This window comes from Pituophis catenifer, unplaced genomic scaffold, assembly GCF_029215685.1.
Source record: "Pituophis catenifer annectens isolate HBS135680 unplaced genomic scaffold, rPitCat1.0.hap2 SCAF_15, whole genome shotgun sequence".
NCBI lineage: Eukaryota > Metazoa > Chordata > Lepidosauria > Squamata > Colubridae > Pituophis > Pituophis catenifer.
The window spans coordinates 7759516-7772191 of record NW_027256895.1 but is presented as its reverse complement, the minus strand read 5'-3'; the positions used below and the strand labels follow the sequence as shown (position 1 = coordinate 7772191).

The 12676-nt window shown below is 38.3% G+C and overlaps 1 protein-coding gene across 1 annotated transcript; it reads left to right on the top strand.

The window, feature by feature from the left end:
• Positions 1 to 2920: 2920 nt before the first annotated feature.
• On the top strand, positions 2921 to 6824 carry LOC139324994 (vomeronasal type-2 receptor 26-like). Its single transcript, XM_070954780.1, has 4 exons — positions 2921 to 3601; positions 4719 to 4946; positions 5516 to 5642; positions 5926 to 6824. Exons 1-4 carry the CDS (start codon positions 2921 to 2923, stop codon positions 6822 to 6824), a joined length of 1935 nt encoding a protein of 644 aa, XP_070810881.1.
• The last annotated feature ends 5852 nt before the right edge of the window (positions 6825 to 12676 follow it).

The following is a 12676-nucleotide window of genomic DNA, read 5'->3' as shown; positions in this document are numbered from 1 at the left end:
GATAGTACAGTGGTTTACTACACCCTGTTATTAACACAGCTGCCTGCAATTTCTGCTGGTTCGAATCTCTCCAAGGCTCAAGGTTGATTCAGCCTTCCATCCTTTTTAAGGTAGGTGAAATGAGGACCCAGTTTGTGGGGGCAATAAGCTGACTTTGTATAAAATATACAAAAGTATGAAGGCTATTGCTTAACGCATTGTAAGCCGCCCCGAGTCTCCGGAGAAGGGCGGCATATAAATCAAATTTAAAACAAAAAAAAAATGGTAAGAGAACACCTGTCTGGCCTTGATGAATATAAATTACCAGGACCTGTTGGATTATAACCCAGAGTTCTGAATGAGCAGATATTATCTCAGAACCATTGTATCATATCTTTAAAAAATCTTGGAGCACTGGGGAACTACCAGAAGATCGCAAAAGAGCTGATGTGGTTCCCATCTTCAAAAAAGGGAAAAAGACATACCTACAGTAAATGACTGTTACCTTTTTGATCTGTTCATATTCTATTTTGTAAAAAATTGATAGAAAATAAATGTGGTTTCTTGGGAAAAAAGCACTGTATTTCTACAACTATAAGAATTAAATATACATTGTATTGCAAAAGTCCCTTATACTACTTTTGTTGACATTTGCTCATTAAAAAATAGGTGAATTATCAGATACTTATTATCTCATCAAAATAAAATAATTATATCTCAGAGGAATTGCTATAGGCCAAAACATCAAAGGCTTCTTAGAAGGCTATTGAAATTCAACAATAATGAAGGTTTCTGTTTGGCTATGAAATAAGTCTTGAAGCACAGAGAGTTTGGTACAAGGGGTAGTAATTTCTCTGTCAGATTCATTGCTTCAAGTATCCACCCTCTGTTCTCTTCTGCCAGAGCATCTGTTCAAATCCTTGTGATATTCAAGATAAAAATTTGTACTCACGTGGATCTTCAAACAGAAAATGATAGATTTTCTCATTAGATGTATTCTCAAATATAATCCTTAGATCTACCTTTAGATGAAGTGTTGGGTTATATATGCTTCTCTGTGGGAAGGATGGAAGGCAAAACATTTTCCTAATAACAAGATCATCAAGATGTTTCTCCTGATGTTTTTGGTGCATAAAGTAGGTACTTTGAGCTGCCCTGCAAGTGATGCTTTCCTTGTTCCACATGAGTGGTACCAGCCTGGAGACTTCATCATTGGTGGGATGGCATCTCACATGGGTTACCACTTTTATGAATTTAAATTTAGTGAAAATCCTATTGTAACGCCTTATGAAATACCAGCGTAAGGATTTTTTTCTTTATCTAATCTTACGCAGACTTTCAAAAATCTTTTATATGAATAAAAGCTGTTTGTGCATAAATGTAGCATTTTTAATGTAATCTATGCCTTGTTTTTCTTTCAACTGTATCTGGTTATCACAGAAGAAATAACCTTCTTTACATTCTTTTAAAGTGTTTCACATGAAATGTATAAAATTTCAGATCAAGAGGTCTGTTTGAATGTTTACAGAGGTAAAGATATTTTTTAGAAAGATTTGGCGCTATCTCTCCTCACAAAACATACATATAGTAAATGATACCTCCTGAATCTGTTCATATATCATTTTTTGAAAATCTCATAGAAAGTAAATATAGTACTTTGAGAAAATCACTACTTGTATTTGTTGCACTAGATATTTGTTGGAAGTAAGGGAAAATGCTGCTTAAAATAAATCTGAACACTGAATTATGAAGCATTGTACCAAAGAAATAAGCTTCCTACTACTGTCAGGGAAAAAAAAGTTGTAGAATTATTTTTTTCAATGGGGGCATTTAACCTATTTACAGTGTATTCACCAAATTTCATCAACACGTCCTTGCCTTGGCCTTTGCTGTGAAGGAGATCAATGAGGACTCCCAGATCTTACCAAATGTCACTCTTGGGTTCCACATCTATGACAGTTACCTCAGTGCGAGGATGACCTATCGCACCAATCTGGACCTGCTTTTCAAATCCCAGGAATTTGTCCCTAACTACAAATGTGATAACCAGAAGAAAATCATGGCTATTATTGGGGGACTGGATTTCATATCATCATCTCATATTGCTGAAATTACAAGTTTCTTCAAGATTCCACAAGTAAGTTGTTAAGGGATTAAACAGAAAAAAATCTATATTCTGGTGCCATTATTGTTATTGAATAATTAATTTAATTTAATTTAATTTAATTTCGAATTTATATACCGCCCTTCTCCCTGAGGACTCAGGGCGGTGTACAGCCAAGATAAAAAACATAGAATACAAATATTAAAACATTTAAAAATATATATAAATTTTGGCCCAAAAATTAAGAATCACAGACTAATTAAAAGAATTTAAAAATTTTAAAAATTTCTTCTTAAGCCAATTAAAGAGCATTAAAATTTAGTCTCATGTTTGTTTTAAGATGTTCTTCCTGGGTTCAGGTCTATTAGTTAGCAGAATTCTGAAACAACTATGCCAAATACAGGAAGTATGAATCCATGGACATTCCATACCAGAGGGAAGATTTGAACTCTTTGCTTCTATGAAAAGAATTGATCAGTTGAGTTTATATCATCATATGTGTTTGAAATAATTCTAAGTAATTCCTTTCCATATTAATACTTAGAAGAATTTCAGGAAAATAATTCCTCCATTGGATATATTTTATATGAAACTAGACAGGACTATCAGATTTGATCTAACAACTCAAGAGAATAATACACCACTTTCTTGCAGCTGACATACGGCTCATTACCCCGAGAGGAGTTTGAGACCAGTAAACTCTCTTCACTTTATTTCATGGTCCCCAAAGAGGACCATCAGTACATTGGGATTATCCAACTGCTTCATCATTTCAGGTGGACGTGGATTGGGATATTTACTATGGATAACAACAACGGAGAAAGTTTCATACAGAAAATGCAGCCCTTACTTTCAGAGAATGGAATCTGCTCATCGTTCGTAGAAACACTTTCACAACTGGTCCACTTGGAAGACTTTCCAGAAGCTTATCAAAAAATCTCAATGATTTCCATTCATTTGATGAATAGCAAAATCAATGCAGTTCTTGTCTATGGAGAACCATTGACAATTATGTGGCTAAGATTTGCAGTGTTTCCAGTAAATCCTGACACCAAGAAAATTACATTATTTAGAAAGGTGTGGATCATGACTGCACAGATTGATTTCATATTGTCAGGATATCAAATCAATTGGGACCTCCAGATGTTCCATGGGGCAATTTCCTTCACTGTTCATTCAACAGAAGTTGTAGGTTTCAAGGAATTTCTTCAGACCATCAATCCACTTTCAGACTACAGAGATGGGTTTCTGCAGGAAGTTTGGGAACAAGCATTTGACTGTTCATTTCCAAAACCAGAGTTACAAGAAATGCACAGCAGGCAATGCACTGGGGAGATGAAGCTAGAGGATCTTCCTGGATCTGCCTTTGAAATGGAAATGACTGGCCAGAGCTACAGTATCTACAATGCTGTTTATTCTGTGGCTCATGCTTTGCAGGATCTATACATGTTGAGGTTCAATAGGAAGACAACTACAATGTGTAAAAATCCTGATCTTCCAAATCTGCAGGCTTGGCAGGTATTTCCTTCGCATTGGAGAATTCTTTTATTTCAATGAGCAGCTTGACATAAAATGATTTTTTGAACCCAATGTGGAAAGTCTTAATATTTTCTGCATGTGGAATCAAGTATAAGAAACAAGATAGAAATAAGACAGACTTTTCTGACAATGAGAACAATTAATTATTGGAACAGCTTGCCTTTCGATGTTGTGTTTGCTCCATCAATTAAGACTTTTATGAAGAGATTGGACAGCCATTTTTGTGAAAGGGTATAGGGTCACCTCCTTGAGAAGGAAGATAAGTAGAAGATTTCCATGGTACCTTGCAACTTTCTAATACTGTGCTCTTTAAAATAGATACAGAAAACTGATTTCTCTTGTTATTCTGTTTTCCTATTACTCTGTCATTCTGTTATTCTGATCAATCAAATGCTACTATATAAATTATGGTTTAAGTGTCAGTAGGAGTTATTAAGTAAATCACCATAGCTTGCACAATAAGAGATATATAAAATGATAATTTAGATTACTATTCATTGTCTCTTCCCAAAAAAAATCAATTCTCCAAGAACTTTCACTGTGGTTCATGAAATTTTCATGGATGACAAACAAAGCTTTCTGTCTCTATCAGAGTTTTAGAGGAACAAAATAAAAGTGATCCTTTTTACTCGTGGCATCCATAGTATCAAACAAACCTATCTTTGCAATAATCTCTTCCTCTCATTTGTGTGTCAAAGAATGCTTGTGTCCCAGGTTCCAAAATCTGGCGAAAGGACATTAGTTAAATCTGAGACTTTCAAATAGCTTTGTACCAAGGAGGAAATATTATATATGCTCTATCTTGAATTAATTGTTGAAGTAGTGGACCTAAAGCATAATTGAAGAAAATTACAGAATTCCATAAGCCTATTTTCATTCTGCTTCAGTTCATGCCTACCATTTCTTAAAATAACATCAAATAAATAATTAAGCAGACATGTACATTTCCATGTAATATTGATGATCAAATTTCTAAGTTTACATATTTCAATAAACATTATTGGAATATGAAGAATTATTGAATTAAACTTGATTATGATGTTTTCTATTATGTTACTATCAGTTCCCCCTCTCTCTTCTATTGTCTTTCAAGTAGCTCCACTCATTTCTTCAAGGCATTTCTTTTAACAATTCAGCTGGGGAGAGAGTGTTCCTGAATGAGAAAGGGGAAGCAACAGGTGGATTTGACATCACCAACTTGATCACTTTTCCAAACAGATCCTTTCAGAGAGTCAAAGTTGGAAAGATGGATCTCAAGGCACCAAAGGGGAAGGAATTACTCATTGATGAAGATGTGATTATCTGGCACCCAGCTTTTAACCAGGTATCAAATTATTGAATCAACAATGCCTTAATCCAGTGGTTCTCAACATTCCTAATGCCACGACCCTTTAATACAGTTCCTCATGTTGTGGTGACCCCCAACCATAAAATAATTCCTAAAACTATTGAAAATATGTGTCTTAGGCAACCCCTGTGAAAGGGTCGTTCGACCCCCAAAGGGGTCGCAACTGACAGATTGAGAATCACTGCCTTAATCCATTATGATCCTATATTGAATGTACTCTCTTTAGAAGTCTAATTTCTGTGATTTTAAATAAACAATGGCATATTCTTTCAAACGTTGCTGATGATCAAGAAATCATCAAATTGACACAGTGATATTACAATATAAAAACCATGTTTGCATATTTGGTTTACATTTCTGTTTGAAATCATACGAGTGGACATGTTTCCATGAGATTGTAACCATGTGTTATTATTTACTCACCTTGCCCTTTCTGGAAACTCAGTATTCTTTGTGGAAGTCAAAAATAATGTTCCTCCATAAAGGAAACATCACAAACTGTTTTAAATTTCTCCCTTTTCAAAACCTTTTATGATTATCACCAGGTTCTTCCACTTGCCAGATGTAATGATCCTTGTTTCCCTGGATACTGGAAGAAAGGGATTGAGGGAAATCAATTCTGCTGCTATGACTGTGTACCATGCCCTGAAGGGAAGATTTCAAACCAAAATGGTAGGTATTTATTCATTTATTTAGTTAAATTTATATGCCGCCCTTCTCCCGAAGGACTTGGGGCGGCTCACAAAAGGTTAAAAACCGAAGAACAATAAAAAAATATAATTAATTTAGCATAATTAAAATCCCACAATTTAAAACCCATATTAAAGGTAGGCATTCTACCAATTTTCTTTGAACTTAAGAAATCTTTAATAAACCAATTTAGGATGCATAATGCTAAGTAAGTTTCAATGGTATAGAATTACTACAATAACAAAATCCTTGATTTTTCTTCCAGATATGGATGACTGTTTCGAATGTTCAGAAGATCATTATCCAAATGAAGAAAAGAATGGATGTATCCTGAAACTGGTGATGTTTCTAACCTTTGAAGAAACCTTAGGAATTGGTTTGGCCTCAATTGCTCTTTGTTTCTTCTTCTTGACATCTTGGGTACTTGGAACTTTTATTAAGCACAGGGATACTCCCATTGTCAAAGCCAACAACCGGTCCCTCACCTACACCCTCCTTGTCTCTCTTCTGCTCTGTTTTCTCTCCTCTTTCCTCTTCCTCAGCCAACCTGGCAATGTGACTTGCTTTGTCCGACAATCAATGTTTGGTGTCACTTTTTCAGTGGCCATTTCTAGTGTACTGGCCAAAACCATCACTGTGATTGTTGCTTTCATGGCCACTAAACCAGGATCTCAGATGAGGAGATGGGTGGGGAAAAGATTGGCCTTTTCTATTGTCCTTTCCTGTTCTATCTTCCAACTGTGTCTTTGTATTCTTTGGTTGTCAACATCTCCCCCATTCCCTGAATTGGACATGCACTCAGAGCTCCAAAAAATGATTTTACAATGCAATGAGGGGTCAGCTTTCTTCTTCTACTGTGTCTTGGGCTACATGGGTATCTTGGCCATCGCCAGCTTTTTTGTGGCTTTCCTTGCCCGTAAATTACCTGATAGCTTTAACGAAGCCAAGTTCATCACCTTCAGCATGTTGGCCTTTTGCAGTGTGTGGATCTCCTTCTTTCCAGCCTATCTGAGCACAAAAGGCAAAGCCATGGTAGCTGTGGAGGTCTTCTCCATCTTGGCCTCCAGTGCTGCATTACTGGGATGCATATTCCTGCCAAAGTGCTACATCATTGTTTTGCGGCCTAAACTCAACCACAAGGAGCATCTCACAAAAAGAAATTAGTGCCCCATGTGATCTTCTTTCCTCAAACAATTTGCTGACAAAAAAAGAAGAGAAAGATTTCTAAAAGAAATATATATATAAATATTTCTTTCAAAAGAGGATTTGTGGAGAATTACTGTTAACACTGATGTTTATTATATATACCCATACCCATTCCAAGAGAAGTACTTGGGTGCTGCATTTCACCCATTTTCCTGGTTGTTGAATATAACATTTTGTCTCTTTTAACACTCTATTTCAGTAGTGTCAAACCTGATTTCATTGAGGGCCACATCAGGGTTGCATTTTACCTCGGGGGGGGTAGTAGGTGTGGCCAAGGTGGGTATGACTTAGCTGGGCTGGGTGTGGCCAGGGTGGGTGTGGCCAGCTCAATGTCAGTTATGTCAGGGGTGCCTATGGTGGCCTGGGCAGGGCTGGGGGGGATCCATTGTCTCCAGTGGAGGAAAGCGAGATCAGAGGGAGAGGCTATGATGGCATCCTACAGTCCTTTGCCAGCAAAAACAGAGCTTGGTAGGATGTAAATCTGGTCTCCCACGGGCTGGAGGCATCGCACCCAGGCCACGGCCACCCCAGCTCCCTGAACGGGAAAAAATGTCGCAAAAGGTCATGTGATGTCAATGTGATGCAGCGAGTTTGACACCCATGGTTTAGAACAGGTGCTTAGATGTGGCCTGCAAAACCCCCTGGTAACATCAAAGGACTGGCCTGCTCACCGAGAGTTGCAGGAGGCCTTCCCAGCCAAAAAAGGAGCTCACAAGGGGAACACATTATTCCCCGACCTCCATTTTCATTGGCAGAGGGTTGCAGGAGGCCATCCCAGCTGAAAACTGAGCTCAGGAGCTCGTTTTTACTGGAAAAGATCTGAGGCCACTACAGATGCCTCCTGACATGAGTGACATCATGCTGACCATGCCTACCTTGGCCACTCCCCCCCAGGCCCCCCAATGTCAAACACAACTATGATGCAACCCTCAATGATATCAAGTTTGACATCCCTGGTTTAGAATAAGAAGTCTGGCATTTTTCACGAAAATCAGCTGAAATTCAGCTCAAATCCTAGAAAAAAATGTACAGTCCTCTCTGATCGAGGGAGGGACTAGAATGATGAAAAAACCTGGAGGAAAATTTTGAGTGTTCACTAGATGGAGGTGATAGATAGGTGTAAAGGTATAGATATATAGATGATAGGTAGGTAGGTAGGTAGGTAGACAGACAGACAGACAGACAGACAGACAGACAGACAGACAGATAGATTTTATTTAGTTTATTTTATTTTATTAAATTTCTATACCGCCCTTCTCCCGAAGGACTCAGGGTGGTGAACAGCCAGAGTATCTAGTATCAGTGTGGATGATGATCCAGAGGGATGGAGCCATCATGAAGAAGAGACTTCTTCTGGGTCCCACCAGATTTCCTTACTTAAGAGAGAGGACGCATAACATTCCCTGCCTCCCTGTTCTACTGGATCACATGGATGTGATCAGGAAGAGTCAATTCTTCAAATAACCTGGTCCCAAGCCATGTAGCATTAAAAGAGCCTTGGTACTACAGTGGTTTAAAGCACCCTGTTATTAACACAGCTGCCTGCAATTTACTGCTGGTTCGAATCTCTCCAAGGCTCAAGGTTGACTCAGCCTTCCATCCTTTCTAAGGTAGGTTAAATGAGGACCCAGTTTGTGGGGGCAATAAGCTGACTTTGTATAAATATACAAAAGTATGAAGGCTATTGCTTAATGCACTGTAAGCCGCCCTGAGTCTCCGGAGAAGGGCGGCATATAAATCAAATTAAAAAAAAAAAAAAAAAGGGGACAACCAGCACCTTGAATTGTTCCTAGAAGCACATTCTCAGACAATGCAACTCCCACAACAAAGGTGACACCTGTGCCAAAGGTGCTTTATTTTTTAAGCACCTTAAAAAACCACAATGGAACTTTCTCGTTTTTCTTTGAAGATGTTCACCAGCCACTATCCCTTTTGGATCATCTTGGGATCAAAGAGCCTGAAACTTCAAATCCCATTATAAATTGGAAGCTGGAACTCTGTCTTTTACAGCTTCAACTTACCAACTTGTCCAAGTACAAGCAGCAGTCCAGAAGATCCATTGCAGTAACTGGCAGAAAAACCCCAAAGGGGGAATTACCAAGTTACCGGTTAAATACACAGATTTTCCAGATTTTTTTGGTGGGGAAGAAGAAGCAGTCCTTCTCCTACATAGAGACCACAACTTTTCTTTTGACCTGTGGGGTGGAGCAGGGGTGAAATCCAGCAGGTTCTGACAGGTTCTTGAGAACCGGTAGCGGAAATTTTGAGTGGTTCAGAGAACCGGTAGCGGAAATTTTGAGTAGTTCAGAGAACTAGCAAATACCACCTCTGGCTGGTCCCAGAGTGGGGTGGGAATGGAGATTTTGCAATATCCTTCCCCCAGGAGTGGGGAGGGAATGGGGATTTTGCAGTATCCTTCCCCTGCCATGCCCACCAAGCCACACCCACAGAACTGGTAATAAAAAAAATTGAATTTCACCACTGGTAAAATAATAAAATAAAAAATAAAGTTAAAGGAAAATAAAGAAATAAAGAAAATAAATAAAGAAAAATAATTAATCTGATGTGGCAAGTGAGAAGGATTAGAAGATGAAATGAGCAATTCAATCCAATTTGTAACTGCATAGTGAGCTGCACAAAACAATGTCATTTCCATGCCATCAATGATAGGTTTACTGTTATGCTTTATTAAAATTCCCATGAATAATCAGCCTAAATTCTTTGGAGTGGACTCAGACAGCTTGATTAATTAGGCAGAAGTTGTCTATTTTTCAACTTGTCCTTGACTTGACTTCTACGTCTGGCTAGGTCCACCCTTTCAGATGTTCTTCTGGGAGATAGATTCCTCTAAGAGTTTACTGATTTCATTCTCTGAATTTTGATCTGCTGAATGGAACAAAAATGCCCTGTCAGAATCAGCTTCCTGGTTTTGCTCAGAAGATCAGGCAAGTTAGTCAGTGTGGTTCTCTCACACAATAATAGAATAGAATAACAGAGTTGGAAGGGACCTTGGTGGTCTTCTAGTCCAACCCCCTGCCCAGGCAGGAAACCCTACATCACTTCAGACAAATGGTTATCCAATCTCTTCTTAAAAACTTCAAGTGTTGGAGCATTCACAACGTCTGGAGGCAAGTTGTTACACTGATTATTTGTTCTAACTGTCAGGAATTTTCTCCTTAGTTCTAAGTAGCTTCTCTCCTTGATTAGTTTCCACCCATTGCTTCTTGATCTACCCTCGGGTGCTTTGGAGAATAGTTTGACTCCCTCTTCTTTGTGGCAACCCCTGAGATATTGGAACACTGCTATCATGTTTTCCCTAGTCCTTCTTTTCATTAAACTAGACATACCCAGTTCCTGCAACCGTTCTTCATACTTTATTCAACCTTGCTTTTTTCATTGTTGAGTTTCATTTTGTTAGATAGTGCCCAATGTTCAAGTCTTTCAAGATCCTTCTGTTTCTTGAGCCTATCTTCTGGAGTGTTGGCTATTCCTGCCAACTTGGTGTCATCTGCAAATTTGATGAGTTCCCCATCTATCCCCTCTTCCATATCATTGGTGAAGATGTTTAAGAGTACTGGGCCTAAAACAGAGCCCTGGGTACTCCACTGCATACTTCCCTCCATGTAGATGTAGTTCCATTGAGGACTACACGTTGAGTGTGGTTGGTCAGCCTGTTACAAATCCATCTGGTGGTGATGCTGTCTAACCCACATTTTTCTACTTTAACTAGTAGTAGGTTATGGTCTACTTTATCAAATGCTTAACTGAAGTCCAAGTAAATTATATTGACAGCATTCCTCTGGTCCACTAATTTTGTCACTTTGTCAAAGAATGCAATAAGATTAGTCTGGCATGACCTGTTTTTGACAAACCCATGTTGGCTTTTGGTTATTACTTTGTTTGCTTCTAGTGATTCGTTGCTTGATTATCTTTTCCAGAATCTTCCCTGGTATTGAGGCCAGGCTGATAGGTCTGTTGTTTCCTGGATCTGTTTTTGTTGTTGTTGTTGTTGTTGTTGTTGTTGTTGTTGTTGTTGTTACAGCAGTGCAGTGTCAGCAGCTGAAAAGTTCAACTGGAGGGAAAACTCATTCTTGGCATTGTCTGAAGCAATGGTGGTGCAGCTATAAAGATAAGATGAATACCATTTGCTTCCATCGTAGGGGTAGATTCCACCAATCCATTGTAACCATTTTCCTGGAGGCTGACAGATCCAGTCCAAACCATAGATACTATTAATGTTGGAGACAACTGTAACTTTATAGAGCAAATTGAGATTTTGCCCTAGTCACAGAGTTCACGGCCTTGATGAAAGAAGTTGTACATTAGAAAGGGTCCCTAAAGAAGGAGAACAAATAAAATTAGAATTCATATACATTGGGGGGGGGGGGAACAGATTATTGCTTTCTCTAAAATTATGTACAATACACACATGGCTATCAGAGAAAAGAAAAACAGCAAGAATTTCATAGTGTATCTTTAAATGAATTTCCTGCAATTTGACAAATACAATTTGTAGAAAATGTAAAGATCCAAAATTGGGACCCTCCTTTTAAATCATTCATGATGATATTTTCATAAGCCCAATGATATACAAAGAAATTCTAGGAATGCAAGGTTTAATGGAGAACCTGTATTAATTTAAAGCTTGCTTGCTTCCTTCCTTCCTGCCTTCCTTCCTTTCTCCCTAACAGCTGACAAACACTACCCAACCCTAATGCATGTATGTAGTAACAAAAATTATGGTTCCACAGCCTTCTTAACAGCTTCATTGAATCTTTTCAATACTCAATATCTATCAGATTGGAAAGATGGCTTATTGGTGGACAGGACCACATGGGTTTGAAGTCCTGGTGCAGCTGAACACATGGAGTTGATAGAGAGAGATATTTATACCCTCTCTTGGGCCTTGCCCATGAGCTTCCTATTCCTGTGCCAGAAATGTATTCTATTGATTGTTGTCAGACTCCCAGGGGACTATGCAGTGGTCATAGCTAACTTTGTAGGCAGTCAGAATCAAGTTTGGTTGAACCTTGGGCTGATATAATGTTCCCTGGTGCCATGTGGTTAGCTCTGTTGCAAGATGGTAGAGGGCTAATGCTATTATGTCCTGGGGTATGAAGGTCTTTTGTCTTGTAGATAGGCTGGCCCGGTCTTTTGTCTTGTAGATAGGCTGGCTCAGTCTTTTGTTTTGTAGATAGGCAGGCACCAAAATACCTGCTGGGGGCAGGGAGCTGAGACTGAGTTTCTGTTTCCTTTAAGATTTTTATTTTTATTGAAGAAACAAGAGATGTGAAATGTCATAATTGTTTAGATTAGGATTGATTATGATTGTTGAAGTTTATATCCTGTAATTTGTTCTGGGAAGGGGAGGGGGGGAGGGGGGAGGTTGAGGTAGGGAAGGGGGGGGAATATGTAAACTTTTTGTAAAACTTTTCAATAAAAAAAAAAAGATTTTTATTTCTGTTTTAAGGGGGATATTCTGCTTTTTTAATATTTCCTAAAGTATTTCATTCTTCTAGTAGAGGGGAGGGTGTTAACTTTCTACAGTACATTGTGAAACACCTTCTAGGGAGATCTGGAAATAATGGAAAACTCCTTAAAATGAGGAAAAAAATAAAAAAACAACATTATACAACAACAATTAAAAATTAAAAAAACAACATTATACAAAAATCCCAATTTGGCTTTCACCCTCAGAAGCACTAAAACATCCAAACCTAACAGAAACCAAAAATATAATTAGATATAAAGACTTAATTGATCATCAAGGAAAATTGAAACCCAAGCAACAATTGGATACAGAATTAAAT